This window comes from Corvus hawaiiensis, chromosome 3 (assembly GCF_020740725.1).
Source record: "Corvus hawaiiensis isolate bCorHaw1 chromosome 3, bCorHaw1.pri.cur, whole genome shotgun sequence".
NCBI classification, from domain to species: Eukaryota; Metazoa; Chordata; class Aves; order Passeriformes; family Corvidae; genus Corvus; species Corvus hawaiiensis.
In genome coordinates, this window is record NC_063215.1 from 26,598,198 (window position 1) to 26,619,302 (window position 21,105).

General features: G+C 37.2%; 1 protein-coding gene across 2 annotated transcripts in view; it reads left to right on the top strand.

Moving 5' to 3' along the window:
- Positions 1-21,105, top strand: part of PRIM2 (DNA primase subunit 2) — a 101,676-nt gene that overhangs the window by 18,811 nt on the left and 61,760 nt on the right. For both annotated transcript variants that reach the window (XM_048299174.1, XM_048299175.1), the window contains 2 exons: positions 8,082-8,177; positions 9,028-9,165. In XM_048299174.1, coding sequence (XP_048155131.1) covers positions 8,082-8,177; positions 9,028-9,165 — 234 coding nt within the window. The remainder of the gene's footprint in view (positions 1-8,081; positions 8,178-9,027; positions 9,166-21,105) is intronic.

Genomic DNA, 21,105 nt, shown 5'->3' on the forward strand with positions numbered 1-21,105 from the left:
GTTCCCTGCAACTCTATATTCAAGTCTCACAGTGGTGGTCATCATTCTGCTGCTTTACTTTCCTTTTAATCTTTTTAAACTAATGTCAAACCTAACATATTTCTTCTTGTTCTATCCACTAGTTGAGAAAGATAGGGCTTTTTTCCTGTTTTTTTGTTTGTTTTTCCCTTCTCTTTGTATTTGCCTTCTATCTGTCATCATGCTTTCTTGTTTCTTCTTTTAGCCTTTCTTTGTGTGGTGTTTTGTCATTTCTGTGAGTGCCCTTTGCCATTTTTACAGCCTTCAATTTTAGATCAGATTTTCTTCCCTGATCCCATTCTCTAGAGCTCTTACAGTGCCCTCAGCTTCATGGTATTTCAATATGTGATCTGCTCCTCTTTTAATATACAGGTTAGGAACTGAAGTATTAAATTTTAGTTTGATTGTAGAATTTGGCTTAAGTCATCCTTCTGTTTTGAGTTCAATTCTTCCATTCATGACTTTTCCAATGGGTTTTGAACCCCGGTTATAGAAGATTCAGTGGAACTGTTTGGAACTGTTTGGTCATTTGCATGTGAAAATGTCTTTTGGTAACTTCAAGGGCATTTGACAGAATATGACACCTGCTTTTTTCTGTGCCCCTGAGGTCTGCTGCACTGTGATAAAGGCAGTGAAATCAGCTTAACACAGTTGGGTTTTTTTGACAGTCACAGGTGGATTGCTGCTTGTCTTGTGTTTTTTCCTAAGTACTACTGGATGCTTTGATTTGTTGCTGTACCTTTCCAGCAATCAAACTTACATACTGGAATATGGAGTGGAGTAGAATGCAAAATTTTATCCTAAATTTATTTTTTGGTGATATTGTGGTCATCATTTTGGCTGTTCTGGTTTCTTTATCTTCAGACTGTTTGTACCTCTTTGTTGCTTCCAGAAGAAATGAAAATTAATAGTTATTATCATGTCTTAATCTGTGGTGTAAGGGTGTTGTATAATTGGATTTATATTTCCTGCAATGCTTCTGTTCACTATTATCTTTCTGCATTGTGCAAAAGAAATAAACTTCTAAGCATGGTGTATTTAATCTTGAATACATCTGTGTTGCTGTTTCCACTCCACAGAGCAGAAAAAAAAGTCATGTTTAAATTGAACTTTCTTACCTCTGAATAGCCTCTTGAAATTTAAAAAATATTATGACCTTTTAAATAACTTCTAGTTTAGATGAGTTATTTTTTGGGTAACAGCCAGTTATTGCAGAATCAGATGTCCTAATTTTTAGGTGCTGTTATAAAGCACATTATTTTAATAAATGCTTTGGATCACAGTAATAGGGAAGGAATGGCAGATGGGAATAGTCAGCTGGGGGAGCTAAAGGTCTTTAGTGCATCTGCAGACATTCGAGCGAAAGGAATAAGAAGTGCAAAATAAAATGGAAAGAGCAAAATGCATTAGCGATGGAATTTTTTTCCACAGTAGCTCTTTGATGATGCAGTTGAAGTGCTTTTTTAGCTGCTTTAAGCACTAGAAATTAAACTTCTTTAATTTCCATTTTTATGATCAGAGTAGTCCTATGAGAGACTTTCTGATATCACTATTATGCTTTCTTCAAAAACATTTATCTTGGTAGTGGGGCAATTGTAGAAATATTTGTAGTTCAGCTTCTTGAAAAATGCTTTATGACTGCCTTTATTTGGTACAGAAGATCCTAAAGTCAGATGTGGATTAATGAGAATGGGGACTAGTTTTTGTCCCTATTAAGAACAGATATGTTTGAAAGAATACTCAATATCATGTCTAGCCACTGAAGGGCTGTGACTATAATTATCTACTTTGGAACCAGATGTTTAAACCAGAATATTCTTCTGATACAGTTTATGGCTTTTCATTTCAGGGGCATCAAACAGTATTTCTTCCTTTCCCAAACAGGATGGGGAAAATACTTAAAAGTAGAAACTGTCTGGAGTCTATATTACTGTGTGGAAACTTATGCCAAGCTAAGACAATAACTATGCAAGTAGGCTATGGTTTGCATTTGCTAAGGAAATGGTTCTGAATTGTATCTTACTTTTCTGCTACTTAGATCTTGTTTTTGTCCCTTTGCTTGAAAACTGGTGATGCTTGTCTTACAGGTGACAGCAAAGGTCATAAGTGATGCATGCCTAAGTGGGAAACGGGCCTTACTGCCAAAATAAGCTAAAAATGTGTATCCTGTCATTCAACTCCATGCTTCAAGTTGTAACAGAAACAAAATTGTATGTGGAAAGGTTTAGGAGTAGGGTGGTTTTTTAAGTGCTAGATTTTGTTAAGTAAGACACTGAAACGTGTACTATTAGTGCTTTAAAAAATGTAGTGAGTTACTCTCATCCAAAAGTAATTGGGTTGATTGCCAAGCAGCCTGGGTATTGTAGTGAGCTAACATTTTGAGGGACAGGTAGATGGGATGAGGTTTGATTAAAACATTTAAGCTTAAAATCAGTGGTAATATTCTCTCACACTTTTAAATTTTTTTTTTAAAAAAATTTCTCTTTTTTATGCACTGACAGGATGTATGGGTCTCTTTGTTTACTCTTCTCTAATGGATCCTTGAACTGTAAGCATGACTCTTAGTTATGGAGAAAACTGATGCATTTTGCTGCAGTAATTCTAGTTGCATGTATTTGTTTGCACATATGGTATCGGTGATATTCTATAAAACTGCAGAATTGAGTAATAGATGTGATTAAAGAATATATAGCTACTGGGGATGTCCTTTTTCACCTTCATAAACATAATGAACAACAGTTTGTAAATGATGCAAAATGCTAATTAAAAGTTTTAATTTGGCAATCATCTCAGTTTGATTAGAAACAGATGCTGATTATCTGCAGAAATCTAAATAGACCCTTAGAAGGTCTTTTTTATTGCTTAAAATTGACTTGTGGAACGAAGTCTAACTGCACCACAAAATGTACAGTTACTTATGCCCCTTTAGTGGACTGGGGCACTATGATTCTTACTAAATGGCTTTGTGTGTTTCATCATTTGAGTTAAATAGGAACTTTACAGTCCACTGTAAGGCTGAATCCTTCTGTACTAGGTACTATGTATGTTCTTTCTGGTTTGAAGTACATTCTCTAACTGCTTTGAAAAAAGTTATGTGCTTTGAAATAAAATTGAAAAAAAAGGCTGCAGTAAAGATATGATGAATAAAAATATTCTTCCTCTTAATCTAGCTGACAGCTACTAGACAACATTTGCTATACAGTCTGAATCCTGAGGCAGATGTTCTGCTGTAACTCTGGATTTCTAAAGTAAAATTAAAGTGGCAGCTGTGCCAAAATTGTAGTGGAAAATAGGCTCTTCAGCTTAAGGTAGAAGTGGGAAGGGGACCCACACTGCTTGTGTGATAATGTGCTATAGCACTCAGTAGCTGACCACGTCATACTTGACTGCCATTTGTCTAAAGGCTTGGAAAGGGTGAAAAGCATAGAAAATCCTAACTTCATCCTAATAGATTTTCGGTTCTTAGCAGTTGGTAATTTTGGATTCTTGGAAGAAACTTAGTATAGACAACCATCAAGTGTCTCCTCTTTTTTCTATATATTCTAGATATTCTTTTGGGGAATGAGAAGAGAGAAAATTGGGAAATCAGTAGTGTATTTTTAAAAATGATACCCATATGTTGTCCAAGAAGAAAATATGTTCTTTGAATAATCAAGGTGTTAAGTTCTTTTGTAGTGGTTGAAGTTAATAATGTTCGTAAAATGAATTTATTTTTTACATAGCAGTGAATGCAGTAGCTTTGGAGATGTTTGTATTGATCCTTAATACAGCAGCATAAAAGCTGATAGGATGGTTTCTGCAGGATGTAATTACTCTGCAAGTAGAATTTACTAGCTGCCATTTTGGACATAAACTTCAGAAAATGGTCTGCCAACTTTGAAACACTCTTCCCTGCTAATCTTGGGATTCAGTCTAGAGAAACATTTGCTAACAAGTTTCTTTTTAATTCTACTTCTATACTTCTAGGTAATTCTGTAGTAATTGTTTTGTTCAGCTTTCCTTTTAATGGATATAGGGAAATGCTTGTCAGGAATGTAGGAGACTGAACCTGTCATTGAGTTTCTCTGTGATTATGGTAACCCTGAGTTAGCCAAATAGTGTGGAAGAAAACATAAAATGTTCTTTCTGTGCCCACTCTTGACTTAAGAAAAAGCCCAAACAATATTTCAATTCAGGGATAAGAATAGATAATAATTCCAAGTGCTGCCCTTTATATTTTTAGGTATGCCAGCAAGCTGAACTTGAGCTAAAATATAAACTTGTAGTACTATGGAAGATAAAATCTTGTTCTTAATTAATTTGTGCTTGGCCACAGTGAAATTGATAATCATCAGGTTTGTGAATGACAGATTTACAAGCCTCTGGAGTGTTTTCTTTAAGGCTCTTCATCCTTTTAATTGGTAGGAGAGCTGGGAATGGTGTCCTTTGCTAATCAAGCTAGTATTCATTAACTGGCTGATTACACTTCAAATTTATATTCTCAAATTTAATGGTATCTAGGTTAATACTTTGGTATTCTAGTGCTAGCTTAGTTTGTAGTGTGATGTGTGACAATGGAGAAGATTGATTAGGAAATGATTGTTTTTTCTGCTTCATGCCTAAAGTTGCAATTTAGCAAAGTATTGATTGACACTGCCTGGTTTTGGGAAGGGTGTTGTGCCACTTGAGTACATGGTGCTCTGCGACTTACAGCAAATTTTAGGAAGTTCACTTTCTAAGGACACCAGTGGCATGTGCACATAAATACCTGAAGCTGAGTCTTGGAAAAGGAAAGGACTTGTGCATGGAGTTCTTCTTGCTCCTTACTGGGAGACTTAGAAATAGCGAAACTAGGTAGTTGCACATGTATAGCAGTATAATGTATGCATGCATCTTTATCTCTTCATTAAAACAGAGTAGGGATATCAAATTTATTTTGAAGTTTTTGGACTACCTCACTGACTGTGTTTGTTTAACCAAGCCCTGCATATTAAATTATTCATATTTTAATCTAAATTCATGTGTCTTTGTGTTTCCAGGACAGTTCTGTGATTAAAAATCAATGAATAAACTGCACATAGGAAGCAAGAAAACCAGAAATAATGCAACTTGTCCTGAGTACTTGCTTTTTTCCCTTCCTCTTTTTTTCTATCTTTATTTTTCCTAAGTCTCAGAAACTTACAATGAACAGCTGAATTGTTTCAAGCTATGCTACCTGACCCACTGTCACTGAAAAGGGAAGATCCTTTTCCTGGTGTTCTTTGCTTGTGCAAAGCAAAGTCTGACATGGTGATAAGCAGCTTACTAAACTGGCTACAAACGAGCAAGACAAAACTAGTGAGTTGTTTTCTGTGAGGTGAGTTTAATCAGTTCTGTGTGGGAGGTCAGATGATCACCCGGTGAGACCCTCAGAAGAACTGTATGTTTTGTTTTGGTTTTTTAAAAATATTTTGGGCAACACAGTATTTTATCTGGTGAAGATCACTGAGTTCTGTCAGAAGTTAAGCAGCGTGTTTATCTTTCCAGTCTTGATTAGAATCCTAAAAGCTGTATTTAAGTGTATCTAATTTTTTAATGATTACTGGAATGCATTTTTGCAGGTGCTATTTTAAGATGAAATTGTTAAATATACAAACTGTAGTATTCTTATTTAAATAATTAAAAAACCCAAAAACAACAGTAAAAATAAGCTTTTCTAGCTTCTGTGAACCAAGAAAAATTGGGATACATCTTTCATGATGCTCTGAATGCAGAGGTTCAGGCATGGCCTAACTGAAAGCTGGAGTCTGACTTTAGACTATGAGGAGCATATTTCTTTGCATTGCATCTTCAGTCAATTTTATGTGAAAATGGTGAAATCAGTAATGCCGATGGAAGGTTATTTTTCATGTTTCAGTCTTTAGGGAAGCCAATTTTATTTTTGAATGCATTCTTGAGTAATTTCCCAGCTCTAGTTGGGGGCTAGGATTATTCTTGTTTCTTCTTCCTCTTTCTCTCTATTAGCTGAGAACATGAAGGCAATGTGAATTTAGTGTAAAGGCAAGGAGCAAAGTGTTTCTAGGGCTGCTGAATGTTTGCCTAACCTATAAGAGACTTGAGGCTCTAAGAAGTAAATTATTTTACAGCTTTATGTATATTATTTATTTATATAATAAATAGTGGTTTGATTAATATTTGTTTATTTAAAAAATATATTATATATAATGCTATTGTGTATTTCCTCTCTCTTCGAAGCTACATTCTTCTGCCTTGCTGGCATCTTTATTATTTCTTAAGGCTGGTTTTCCTGAGAGAGTACTACAGATTACATCAAGATGCAGACGGGGTAACCATAAGCCTTCTCAACATTGCTGCCTTGGCCATTTTGTATGCATATATCAAATCACTGTTTTTCACTAAGCTACTCCTCCAACTTTGAAATTAAAGAGTCCTTCCTATGACTTCCAATGACTACGACTTGTTTTGTTTTCTTGGGTTTTTCAACTGGGAAGGCAAAAATCTTGTTTAAATGTCCATTTAACTGCATATCGGCATTGGTCAACAAATTAGATATTCTGTCCCATTCAGAGAAGAAAACTGCTTAAGCACATCCCTTCCCATGGAGAGAAAAGTCACTGGGTGACTTTATCTTGCATTTGGAGTCTGCTCATCTATTGCATTTGATGGCCTGGGACTGGTTCCTGATTAGTCTCTAAAAGCTACCTTGACTGCAATCTTAGCTCACTGTAGGTATTGGAGCACACATCCAGTTTATGGAGAGCAGTGTCACACGTGTTATGCTTTGGTGACATTGCTGTCCATCTACATTTTGAGAAGATATTCTGCGTTCCTTAACACTTTAATTCCTTTCAGTCAGGGACTACTCCCATTACACTTCATCAAGAACGTGTTATGCAAATGCGTGCAGTTTTAGGTGCAGTAGTATAAGAAAGATAAAAAGTTACTAGAGAGTGTTCAAAGGAGGGCTAGTGAGGGTGGTGAAAGGTCTGGAGGGGAAGCCGTATGAGGAGCGGCTGAGGTCACTTGGTCTGTTCAGCCTGGAGAAGAGGAGACCGAGGAGAGACCTCACTGCAGTTACACCTTCCTCATGAGGGGAAGCACAGGGGCAGACACTGATCTCTTCTCTGTGGTGACCAGTGACAAGACCTGAGGGAATGGCCTGAATCTGTGTTGGGGGCGTTTAGGTTGGATACCAGGAAAAGGTTTTTCACCCAGAGGATGGTTGGGCACTGGAACAGGCTCCCCAGGGCAGTGGTCACAGCACCAAGCCTGACAGAGCTCAAGAAGCGTTTGGACAATGCTCTCAGGCATGTGGCGTCTCTTGAGGCTGTCCTGTGCAGGGCCAGGAGTTGGACTCCGTGATCCTGATGGGTCCCTTCCAACGTGGCATATTCTGTGATTCTGTGATGTGAATTTATGTGTATCCACTATTTAAGATTTTTAATAGGAAATGTAACATTGTGTTTTTAAAATACTTCGAGTTGTTAAATTAGAGCATTGCTGCTTACTTGTTTCAAGAGCTGCAAAAGCACTAACACTTAGAGGACAATAAATATACCATTGTTTCACTGCTTAGAAAAGTGAAGTTAAATTCCTGAGTATAAGGTTGGATATAGTTTTGTTAAATCTGTATTAAATGTATTTAAAAATAAGCTGAAACTGGTTTTTTTTTTGTTAAAAATCTGACAAAGTTGTTTAAGTCCTTACTAACTGCCATTTAGTCATCTTGCTTTGTTTTAATGCGTATCTAGAGACAAGCAAGGATTGTCACAAGTTTTATTTTAGAGAGGTTGACTTCTAAAAAGTGTGTTTTACAGTTCTTGTTAATGCTTAAAATTATTGTAGTTTAAAATCTGCTCTTCTACTTCAGAGGGAAGGTTGCTTAACACTGTTGACCTCTAGTGTTTTGCTGGTTTCTGCGTGATTAATTATTAGTGGTTGTTTGCTGAATATGTACTTCTTTTTCTGTTTTCAACTAAACCGATGATATTACAGGTTAAGTAATATTTTAACTCATGGTAATAAAATAAAAAAGCCTTATCCTAAAGTATTTCCACAGTTTTAAAACAAATTCTTAATTTTAGATTGGTGAAGACCTGAAAAATGAATTGGCTGATGACCTGTGTGCATCAACCCCTGGCTTTAATATCTCTAAAGTAAAAGAACAAATGTTCTATAAGGTAAGTAAAAATGGCTGAGTCCCACAGATCTGCATTCATTCTCTCTCAGTTAAATGCAGAGTTACTAATTTTAATTTTACCTAATACTAACAGTTAATCCAAGTATCTAAAAGACTAATGAGAGTTCCTCTACTTCATGTGAGTATAAAGGTGGAGGCAGGGACTGGGAAAATGAAGGAAGCTTCAAACTCCTAATAATGTCTTTTGTCCTCTTCTGCCGTCCCTGACTTTTGCCACAAAAATGATCTTAAGTTTTAATATTTCCCACACAAATGACTTAATTTACCTGGCTGTCAGACTGTTCAGGATGGAGATATTCTCAAACATCTACTGCTGAAATTAGGTTTGGTCTGATTGTATTAGTCTAAAATTTATTTTGCAAGAGAGCAAGGGGAGAGAAGAAAATTTCTCATGTGGCCCACTATTTCTTTGGAGTAAATTTGGTCAGGTTCCAGATCTGTTTACAAAACCTTTTGTATGTTGCTTACATGAATCAAGTATTTCAAGATGTCTGAAACAGAAGGCCAACAGAAACCCATTTTCAAATACTGAATCAGTAAGTGATGCAAAATCATACAATTGGGTCAGTAACCTGACACAAACTTTAAAGTAGCTTTTTGTGCCTAGTTGCATGACTTTTTGTAAGCAAGCAGTATTTTCCCACCAAAATAATGATCAGCTATTCCTAAGTCAACATTTAATTTCACAGTCTTTGAGTTTTGTCTGGAGACAGTGTTAAAAGGCAGAGAATGACTTAAAGCTTTACTGGCCCATCTTAAATCTTAGGGCTGTAAACATTGTTACTGCATTATTTTGCTATTCCACAATGTGGGTTTTTCTTCTTTCTCAGGTTGGACTTGCAGATGCTGTGGATTTATTTAGAGCCAGAAGAGTATTTATTAAAGATGGCTTTGCCTATGTGCCATTAAAGGAGATTGATGTGATTGTTTTGAATAATTATAGAACAAAATTGTCTAAAGCACTGGCGGTAAGTCAGATAAAGTCTGATTTTTACAACTCTTGTTGTACTGTTTGGTGATGCTCTTGGACAATTAGCCTTTTTGGTTTTTAAATTGATATGCTTCCATCTGGAGAATACCAGAAACCTTACTACAAGTACTGGCAGCACTAAAAAAGTTCATTGTGAGCTGAATGTACATTAATTTTAAGTGGTGTGCATTCTAAAGAAATTTGTGCTAGAGGATTTTAAAATTTGTTTCTCACAGAGATAGTAACAGCTCTTTCATTGAACATGTTACCCCTACGCACACAACTGTTTTTTCTACTCGTATCTATCTTTTCTCCCACAGCATTTTGCAACAGTTTTTTGTTGGAACGGGTAAAATAGTTGTGGGTTTTTTTCTCTTTTTTCTGTTAGTAAGAACTGAGATTAACTCATTTGGTTAGGGCATGGTGCTAGTAATGTCAAGGTCATGAGTTCAATCTCTGTACAGGTCACCCGCTTAAGAGTTGGACTTGATGGTCCTTTTGGATCCCTTTTAACTCAGAATATTCTGTGAACTGAAATGAGGATAAGCCAGAAGATGTCACACAAAGCTAAAGTTTTTGTTGTATGAGTATGTGGGGTATCACGTCTAGTTAGGACCTCGATGGCAAACACTGTATGTGAATGGCCTTTTGTTAGTAATTCAGTGATCAACTCAGGAATTGCATTTTTACAGTATGAGACTCTTCACAGGGCTTAAAGGTGGGTGATCATGCCTAATGCATGAAATTTTAGTCCTAGAAAATGCAGCATTGAATCACATGAAGGCAGTTTGCATTGCTTTTTAAAAATATTTTCAAAGCCTTGTATTGTTATGTTACATTGATACCAAGGTGACCACAAACATTTAGTAAACAAACAATGGGAAGTAAAAATGCTTTCCTTTAACAAATTAGAAAATGAGCATACTGGAATCTTACCAATTTTGAATATAACTGGAATCTGTGGAATTGTTTAATGTACAGTGGAAATTGTGATAGTCTAATGTGAACATTTCCATTAGAAGTCTTTAATACAACTGCAGCTAGAGATATCTGTATTTGAGTTGATGCATAATGTTCTTGCTGAAAGCTGATAACACTTGTGTAAGATTTAAAAAAAAAAGAATGTATTCTGCAGAAATGTGGCTAAATATGCAGATTATCTGCATCTATTCAAAATACTTTTGAGAAGCTTTGTGGACTTCTGGAATTTGTGTCTTTTGTGAATAGCTGAGAAGTCTGAAAAACAGTAAGAACTGCAATGAGTAGTCGCTGACTCCTTAGTTCGAGCAGAAATCTGAGGACACACACACTATCTTACATATTATTCATTTCACCTGGATTACTTTCTTAAAGCCAATAGCTGCTTTATAGGAAAGAAGTGCTTCTTTATGTTGTACTTTGTAGTCATGGCTTAGAAATTTGAACACTCATGACCTAGGAAAACTATCTTCTACAGAACTGCTGTATGTTATTGCAGTGCTTCAGGTTTGCATTAGTCTTTTAGTATATAAGCTTTGTTTATTAAAGTTCACCATGTTTTCTAGGTAAGGAATAAAAGATTAGTGATTTCTCTCCTATTCCAAAGCTCCTAATTGAACTTGGGAACTTTGCGGGGGGGGGGGGGGGGGGGTGGTTGATTGCTAATTTAGTTTGACAAACTGTATTTAGTAAACTGTTTCAGCTAATTTTAGCCAGCCAGCACAGTGCACTGCTGAGAGATGCGAGGAATATTATTAATTTGAGTCTTTGGAAATAAAGGCCAAAGTTCCAGCATGTTTTACAGAGGTCAGTCTAATGTTAACTCTGTTACACCAGAGGCTTAACTGAAGTGTGGTACTTGGTAGCTGGCTACTTAGTGTAGTTTTCACTGAAACAAAACCATAAACATCAATTACATTTCAGTGAAACTGTAAGACTACAGTTCTAAAGAAAGGATTGTGTATATATAAATCCAGAGGATAATCTTAACAATTTGCTCAGCCATATCTGGACTGAAGAGGCAGAAGTTAGGACACAGTAGCACAATTCCAGTATTGTTTGTGAAAAGTAGTTGTAGAAATACTATTTGATCTGGGCCCAAGCTCTGTAAGTACAGCTGGTTTAGCTGTGCTTGTGTAGGACATGGATGCTGTTTTGCATCTGCTGCAAAGGACAACTCAGGCAACAGAAATGTGTTTCATTTTAGGCACTCTGGCAATATAGAGGTCTTCATGACTTTGAACAGAAGTTGTGCATCATGGCCAGACTTAATTAAGAAGTAATAAAGCCTTGAACATCATCACCTGTTTTGTTATTTAATTTGTCTCTTAATGAATTACCACTTTGGTAAGCGTTACTTGTGTGTTCTTTTGGGAGTATGTTCTGGTGGTTTTGCAGCATCTGGCTATTTACACTCTTCTCAGCACTTTCTAGTGAACAGTCCTTGTATTAGAATTTGAGAATTAAAGACTGTAATGGTGCAATAATCTGAATGCTATTTCTAAAGAAGGGGTTTGTAAAATTAGGTTAAAAAATTGTATCTCCTGTTGGATATTTTCACTTCACTGGGTTAAAAATTGTCTGGATGGCCAGGCCCCAACTGTGGTGGTGAATGGGGTCCTATCCAGTTGGTGTCTGGTCACTAGTGGTGCTCCCCAGGGCTCAGTATTGGGCCCAGTCCTGTTTAACATTGTTATTGGTGATCTAGATGAGGGAATTGAGTGTATTCTTAGTGAATTCATGAATGGCACCAAGTTGGATTGGAGTGTGATCTGCTGGAGTGTAGGAAGGCTCTGCAGAGGAATCTGGACAGGCTGGATTGATGGGCAGAGATGAGTGGTCTGAGGTTTAACAAAGCCAACTGGCACATCCTATAACTGGGTCACAACAACCCCAGGCAGTGCCACAGTCGGGGGGCAGAGTGGCTGGAAAGCTGCCCTATGGAAAAGGACCTGGGGGTGCTGTTTGACAGCCAGCTGAACATGATCCAGCGTGTGTCCAGGTGGCCAAAAAGGTCAATGGCATCCTGGCCTGGATCAGCAGTAGTGTGGCCAGCAGGACCAGGGCAGTGATTATCCTGTACTCAGCACTGGTGAGGCCACACCTCAAGTCCTGTGTCCAGTTCTGGGCCCCTCAATTCAAGAAGGACATTGAGGGGCTGGAGGGTGTCCAGAGAAGGGCAACAGAGCTGGTGAAGGGTCTGGAGCACAAGTCCTGTGAGGAATGGCTGAGGGAGCTGGGGTTGTTTAACTTGAAGAAAGGGAAGCTCAGGGGAAACCTTTATCGTTCTCTACAGCTTCCTGAAAGGAGGTTGTAGCAAGGTGGGGGTCGGTCTCTGCTTCCAGGCAGTTAGTGACAGGATGAGAAGACATAGCCTCAAGCTGGACCAGGGGAGGTTCAGGCTGGACAGCAGGAGGAGTTTCTTCACAGAAGGTGTGATTAGATATTGGAATGGGCTACCCAGGGAGGTTGTGGAGTCACTGTCCCTGGAGGTGTTTAAGGAAAGACTTGAATGTGGCACTCGGTGCCATGGTCTGTTTGACGGGATGGTGTTTGGTCATAGGGTGGACTTAATGATCTCACAGGTGTTTTGTAACCTAATTGATTCTGTGATTCTGTGACTTTGGGCAATACTTCTGGTTTTGACAGTCTGCTGTATACTTCTATGAGAAAATACCCTGATTATAGATATTGGAAAGATGGTTTTTCAAGCATGTAGTTTCTTTCAGCTCTTGTTAGAGGTGCAGTTCTTCAATGTTAAAGCAGCATCGTTTTCCAGTATGGATTGTTTGTGCAGTATTATTGATTATTTGTACTTGATCCATGTTTTTCTTCGTGGAGCTTATTTGGTACTACTCCAAGTAGTCACATGCACAGGTTTTTGGAAGAAATTATGCTTATGCAGGAGTGATACTATGATGAAGGTCTGCCCCGTGTTTTCCAAGGTGCTCTGAAATTGTACACCTTATGGGAATGTGCTTGTACTAAAGATGCTCTTCCTGGGTCTCCAAAACATTCAATAATTTGGGTGGTTGCCTAGCCTTGTTACATTGCTCGCTACATTGCAGATGTATGTCACCATCCTGCATGTTAGAGTGATTCTAGTTGGGCTTGTAAGGGAGGAATAGAATGAGAGTGAATTGATGTATTGACACCGAGCTTTGGGAGAACAGTAAATAATTCATAGCACTGACTTTTAAAAAAAGTTTTATGTTGACACTGGCAGAAATTCAGTTCAGTCAGTTATGCTTTAATCACTTACTAGTCAAGCCCATGAAGCACTCACATGTTCTCTTTCATCATTTAAAAACAAGTTTGACATCCCAACTGTGGCTATTTCTTGAGGCTTTATAAAAAGGGGAGTTGATATTAGTCAGGCCCTCTTGGCAGTTCCAAGTACAACTGAAGACGTTAATTTTATGTGCAAAATCAATACTGCAAAGGCCTTCTTTATATATTCTCTGACCCATTTGATAGTAAATAATTTCCTTGTGCCATTAATGATGATTAAACTTTAGAAAGCTTAAACATTTTCTATAACATGTGAGCTGTAGTGTTAGCTCTACAACTGTTTTATAACTTAACACAATTTAAATTCATAGAAGTTTGCTTAATGTTTTATACATGAGGGTTTCACTGTTTACGCTAACATACAAAATTATGGATATCATGTTTGAGAAAAGGAAAGTAGTTTTAAATTTTGATTTTTAAAAAAAAAATCAGAAGATTAAGCTTAATGTCATGGCTCAGACCCACAGACCCATATCAGAGCTGTATTGGACTCAGTACTGCACAAAAGAGGATTGCTCCAGAGAAATCTACAGTAGGACAAAAGGGGGAGAAGATGGAAGAAGCAGCTGACACGTAGATACAGGACAGAAGGAGGCACCAACACTGAAGCAGGTGGAGAGCTCCTGAAGGAACTGCAGCCTGTGGAAAACCAATGCTTAAGCATTTTTTTTTCCTGAAGGACTGCATCCCATGGGAGAAAACCCATTCCAGAGCAGGGGGAACTGTGAGCAGGCAGGAGCTGTGGCGAGGAGCTGTTCTGGACCCATCACAGCTGCCCCTGCTGTCCATGTCCTGCTGCTCAGGGTGGGAGGTGTGAGAATCTTGGGTGAAGGAGCACAGTGCAGCTGATGAGAGAGGGAAGCAAAGGTGTAGTCTTTTTTGTCTCTGCTCCTCACTACCTGAGTCTAACTGGCAGTAAATTATATGAATTTCCCCCACGTTGAATCTGTTTCGCTTGCAGTGGTAATTGTTTATCAATCTCCCTGTCTTTATCAGCATCTGGGTGGGAGTTTGGCCATTAGGTTGGGGTGAGTTATCTATGGCTGTTCTTCTCATATTTTGTCATGAGGCTTGTAGTTCTGCTGAGGTTGGATGCTGGAGGAAAGGAGGCTCAGCACTCTGGTTCCAGCTCACACAGTCATGTTAACTTCTGTGTTTCCTGGGCTCTTCCTCTGAAAGAGCTCCCCAATAAATTCAAGATGTGGGGATCTTAGATACTGAAAAACCTGACTCTAACTGGGATGCCTCCAGTAGTGTTTGAATCAAATAGGTTGAATCATTGTCATTTTACCTTAATGAACATTACATTCAGAAAATGCTTTGTCCTAAAGTTTTAGTGCTTTTTGAACAATACATGTTAAAGCCATAAGCTGATGCTTGAGAATGTGTAAATATTCCTGCTGTGTGAGTGCTTTTGTGGTGTGTTGAAGAGTTTATTTTACAAAGACTTGTAATCACCTAGGCTGGCATAACTGAGCCATATATTTCTCATACTTGTATTTAAATCCTGCCCCTTTTTTTGCCTAGCAATTGAAGTAATAACTTGGCTGGTCTCCGAATTACTGCAAAAAAGTTGCTTTTTGTGAAAACACTTTGTCAGAAAATTATATAAGATCTTAACTGTTTGCAAATTAAAATATAACTCAGAAATAGCACTAATTGGTGCCATAAGAAATTGATTCCAATATTAATACATACAATCTTAAAAGAACCTTTTTCTTCCTAATTTAATACCTGCACTTTTTTACTTTGAAATATGATCTTGTGTAATCTGACAAAATGTCTACACATAAACCACTACAAGGACCCATCGCAAAAGGAAGACCTCACTGGTGTTTTCTAATTTTGTATATTTTTTCTTGATTATTTTCCTGATTTGGCATGTAATCTTTTAAATAATTAGAAATGGGGATCAAGTAAGTTGCATTACTAATATTTGTAATGATTTGTCTTTTAAAATGAAATATTAGTCAAATAAATATGCTATTTTGGTTGATTTATGCTGTATGTACAAAGAACCTTCTAATTCAGGAAAAGTATCGGTATACATAGCACCATCTGTGAAACATTTTCTTCCTAAAACACCTATGTTTTAAAGCAGTGGAGCAGAAGGCTTTATGTGGTGGCATTAATGTTGAGAAAGTATGATTGATGATGGTCTTGTCACTTGAAATTCATTTCAGGTGTTGTGTTCCCAGTGTTAAAGTAATTCACTGTAACGTAAATGGATGATTTTTGTAATATGCACATACAAGGTTAGTAAGGTAATAACTTTGGCAGTGTAAGGTAAAATGTGATTACAGTGACTTTGTCCTCTGAATCTCTCAGGTAAAGTTTGCAGTGAGAATTTTGCAGAGAAGCAGCTGGTCTTCATTTCTGAGTACTACACAGTCATTGGCTAAGGCACAGGTCAACTGAATAAAATGGTGATATTTTGAGTGGGAGAATTGATATTAAGGGAAATTATTTAGAGAGTGTGTGTGTCAAGAGAAGACTGAAGCTTGTATGTGGAATTGTTCCTGGACTTCTCTTTGTGGGTTTTTTTTGGCCATTGTCCCATTGCTCTCTGTTTTCTAAAATACTTCCTAACATCCTTCAGTGTTTTATCTCCTCTACTAATTGAAGTACACGTGTTCCTTCTAGAGACCACACAGGTTGGTAGCATAAAGTAATTATGAATAATATTAGGAGGCTAAATGAAATTTGACTGTATTTGACTGTGTGTTTTTTCTTTCTATTTCTTCTCTTGGCTCCTCGCATCTTTTGTACAGTGCATAAGATTTTGTTAAGCACTACATTTGCAGCATAAACAACTGCTGTGATCTCTACGTGGTTGTCTCTGGTTTGATTTGTGTGAAAATGCTTCAATCTTCAAATCCACATCCATATTTCTTGATAGTCAAGCTAACAAAATAAGATTTGCAGTATTTGGAGCATGTGGAAGGCTTGCTTAATTAAGTTAGTTGTTCCCCAAATTTCAGAAAAAAATTGGAATTGAATATATTAGTTGCAAGTACAGTTTTATTTCTATGTTGTGTGATAGATGTGATAACCTGGAAACTCATCAGTTAATATGACACCTGTTAAATGTTATTTATTAATATGCTGGTAACAGTAATTTGAGGATGATGCACTTTAGTCAGTGAGAAAGAACTATAATGTCATATGCAGTTGGTGAGTAAACAAAAGTCTGTATCTTAGGATGACACTGTGTTACAAATTTGCATTTTTCCTGATTATTTTCTTATGGCAGCCTGTGACCCACAGTCAGTTGCTTTGTGATAGCTGTAGTAGTATCCATCTGGAGTTAATTTCATCCCCTATACTCTGGCTTAGCAAGTTTATGGAGCAGGCAAAAAGAAGTGGGTTGAATCACTAAAAATTGTGATGGCTACCTCTCCAATTACATGATTTTTTTTTCACACATTTTGCAATGAAATATGGAGAATGGCTGTTCTCCTGAGTAAAGTGTTATAATATCCTAATGTACATTGCACATGTGACATTATCATGTTCATTGCCATTCCTATTAATGATAAAGATTGGCTGACCTTTGGGGAAGGACTGAATCTTAAATCCTTTTTTCAGTCAGAAGGAAAAATGGGAAATGACTGTCGGTAGATCAAAATCAGACCTGAAATAAATTGAACACCTGGTAGTCATATCAGGTCTTGGTAGATTAATGTAGAGAATCTTTTTAGAGGTTGGAGCGCTCCTTTAAGCTGTGAATGTCAGAGTAAAGTATGCACAAGTTTTATCTCAGCAGTGCCTTTGCCAAGATGTGTTTAAAAGAAATTCTACTGTAAAACTAATTTAAAAAAGCCCCCTAATTTTACTGATTACACGACTCAAGTGTTTTTGAACTCTTTTTTAAGAAAAAAGTAACAATATGCTTTTTGAAGTTACTGAATATTTATTTTCAAACTTTTAAATATAGATGAAGTGAGTATTTTTAGAAATGCTAGGCACTGTCAGTATTGCTGCAGCTGATTTCTGGGTCGTGTCATTGTATGACTTTCCATTTTACTGCTGTTTCCCAAAGGATATTTCATCTGTTAATGTATTGTTGTGTCAATTTGCATACCTATGATAGAGAGGAAGTTTTTTTTCTAGTTCTTGTAAATGAAGATTATTTGTCAGAGTAACTTTTTCCTAGTAATAGGAAAGCAGGGTATGTTTCAGAGGCAGTATATATGAAATTTTTTACAATAAAATTTTTTACAATAGAGTTTTTGCAATAAAATCACACCCTGCTGTCTTATGAACAGTCTGTACAGGCTATCACTAGAATTCTTGGAGTACTGTCTTCCTGAAATATTAGAAACATGATTTAATTAGGCTGCAAATATGAGCTAGAGTAGTTAAACTTGGCTGTAGTAGCATCGGGCCTGTTGGTGAACCCTGCACCCCTCCTTCCCAGCTGTGACTTCATTTTGCACCTCTGGATTGAAAAGAAGCAGGTCCTTATTTGGATAATGACTTGGATTATATGGACAATAATCTCCAGGGAGGCATCAGGTGCCTCTGCATTGCCTGTGCTCTGCTGTCAGGCTCCTACTGGATCATCACTTCCCTTCTAGTGGCCAACGACTTACCTGCCTCAGGAGAGTACTGCTGTATCCCTGAATATTTTGACTGCAGGGATGTTTTAAAGTAGGGAAATCAGTGGCTTATGCTCAACGGATTCTGGATGGTCGGTTGATTTGGGGTTACTTTTGATTGGATTTCCTGTTAGATTATTCCATAGATCGTATGTGAGTTACGTATGTTTGATAGTGTCAACATACATAAATATTTTGTATGTTCTCATCGTCTGACGATATCTCATCTGTCTGAGGGAGGAGGCAGTAAAATATAGATATTTTGTTGTAAAAATGGATTTTGGAAGGTGATGATGTATTTGGAAGTCTCCAGTTCCATGTGAAATTTTGTAAAATCTTGCATGTGCTCAGTAAATTTTTGCAGGGACCCTGAATTAGGTGTCCAGTGTCTGAGTTGTAGAAAGGCAGAAAATAAGGTGAAGTATCTGGGAAAAACAGACCAATGAAGATACTCAGTTTCAATTTACATGTAGCTTTGAAAGATCTTTTTAGCTGTAACTTTTTTCTGTACTTATGTAAACAAATTCCTTTTTGTGTAAATACTAGTACTTTTTTGTTTGTAAGGATTGATGTTTAATTTAAATAATCTGTAGTCTTGAACAAATACCAGAAAGCAAAGGTCTTTTTATTACCATCTGTCACAAGTTAAGCAAAATGACGTGGTTTATTAATGACTGCAGCCTTTGTTTATATATGTACACATGAAAAAAAAAGGATTAAATTTGGATGTACTGCTTAGAGCTTTTTAAGTAATAGAAAAGCCCATGAGTTTTCCCTGTTATTTTCACAGTTATGATGCCAAAGTGAGGTGAAGATTGTTCTGTTACCAGATTTCTTAATCCCAAACATTATTTATATTTCTTTTTACTCCATCATTTTGATTTATAGACATTAAAAATAAATTTTAAAAATGTGGCAATCCCAACACACTGCCCTCCACCCTCTCTCTTTAAAACTGAAGTGTGAATCAGGAAAATCCTCTTTGGGGATGGTGGAAATGTAGAATTACTTTTTTTCAAAGTGAGTAGAATGCCACCAGTTGTCAAAGTGAATGAATAAAACTATTAATCACTTCTTACTCCAGATGACAGGCTTTTAAAGTAATTTTTGGAAGAGTTAAGTCTTCCACGCACTATTGTAGAATGCTAGGCATGTGGTACCCCTTGGTGACAGAAAGCAAATATCTGTTTTTCAATAAAAGTTGATGATATCTCATATTGCATGAGCAAGTAAGTAAAAGAAATGTAACAGGAGGATGTAAACGAAAAAATAAGAGCTATGAATTAATTTAGGACATATTTAAATTTAAAACCAGTCTCTTATCTGTCTCACACAACACATTTTGCTGTTAGATATTTTAATAAGTGTGATTTCAAAGGCAATAATAATTCTTTTGAATTATGCTTCTAAACTTTACTGGAATTCTTTCTCTAGATTGTTTCTACTGAACAAATGAAAATATTGGGGTAATCTGCTTTTAAATTTGGTATGTTCTCTGGTGTTCCTGTATAAAAAACAAAAGGCTTTGGAGAGCAGGCATCTTGATGCCTGTAGTTACCTTCTCTTTCTTCCCTCTCAGTACTTTTATCACTCATAGTACAGCTAGCCAGTTTTAGACTAACCAGTTTTAAATAGCAAGTCCAGTTGGACTTTTGATCTTCAGTTATTTCAGGAGGAATGAAGAGGAGAGTGTAATGGATCATCTGGTGATGTGCTTTTGCCAAAATTTAGGCTGGGGAATAATCCCTGACTTTCATTATTAGTTCCCTTTCTAGGTGAAAACTATTAGACACTTCTATTCATCTATGTATTTTTCTTATGTCGTAGGATAATGCTGTTAGAGCCTGCAAGAAGAACAGAGATGGTTGAACTAATAATTAGAGAGGCAATAATAAAAAATTCTTCTAAGCTGCATGTTTTTCAAACCAGCACTGTGTTTAGACCTGTGACTTTTGGAATTTATAATGGTTCCAAGATAATGGGTAATTCTTGTGACATGAAGTACTTGGTTCCTAAAAGAGTTGGATTTTTTCGTGGGTGGATGTGGGATACTCGAATTCAGTTGTTACAAGGGAGAATACCTCGTACAGAGCGTGAGCATAAACCTGTGCTCTGCTGCTGAGGGATTAAGAAGTAGATGTGGAGTAGTGGAGAACGAAAGCTCCTGGCCTGCTCGGCACAGGGTGCTCTGCCAGCACTGTTGGCAAATCTGTGCAGAAGCTGTAAGAGGGTCATTGTGAGCACTTTGTTCAGGTGGACAACTTTTCCCCAGGCATGAATGTTATTATGAACAGGAGAAGGATATGAGATATTTGAAAAAAAGAAATCAATTTTATTTTCTTATATAACATCCTTTGCTTTTGTGACAGTGTCTAGAAGCCACAGAGAACCTCTCAGGAAAAGAAGCAGCTGTTGTTTTTGTGTGTATTGTGGTTTTTTTTTTTTATTTTTAAGACATGTTTCACCATAGAAATGTAATACTTTGTGTAGCAGATGGTAACATACTCTTATCTGACAAGTGATTACTCTGAGCTCAGGATTAGTTCTTCAACTTTCCTCCTTAAATTTTTTTTTTTCTGAGTGTTGGGTAACATTATTGAAATCTAAGTCACAGTCACCAAGGATTTCCTTGGCCACTGATGTGTGTTTCTTCAGCCACTTAAATAGCATAGCAAAAGCAACCACAATGGGATTGTATGATGCTGTTGTTTAAACTTCTAGTACAAACATTGCAGTTTGGATTTAGTGTAGTTCACATCTAAGCAAACAGTAGGCTCTATGTATGCCAGCAAAGTGCCCTGGCAGCAGAGAAGATTAACAGTACCTTGGGCTGTATCAGCAGAAGTGTAGTAGGTAGGTAGAGAGAAGGAATTACCCCTTTACTTTACACTTATTAGACCACATCTAGAATATTACCTCTAGTTTGGGGCTGTTGTTAATGGATGATATGGGTTTAAATAAGTCCCTGCCTTTTGCCCAGGCCTCTGGCAGCAGGCAGTCCCATTACTGAGGTGGCCAGCACCCCAAGACCCACTCTCATTCGCAAGTTCTTTAATAATGGCTGATTG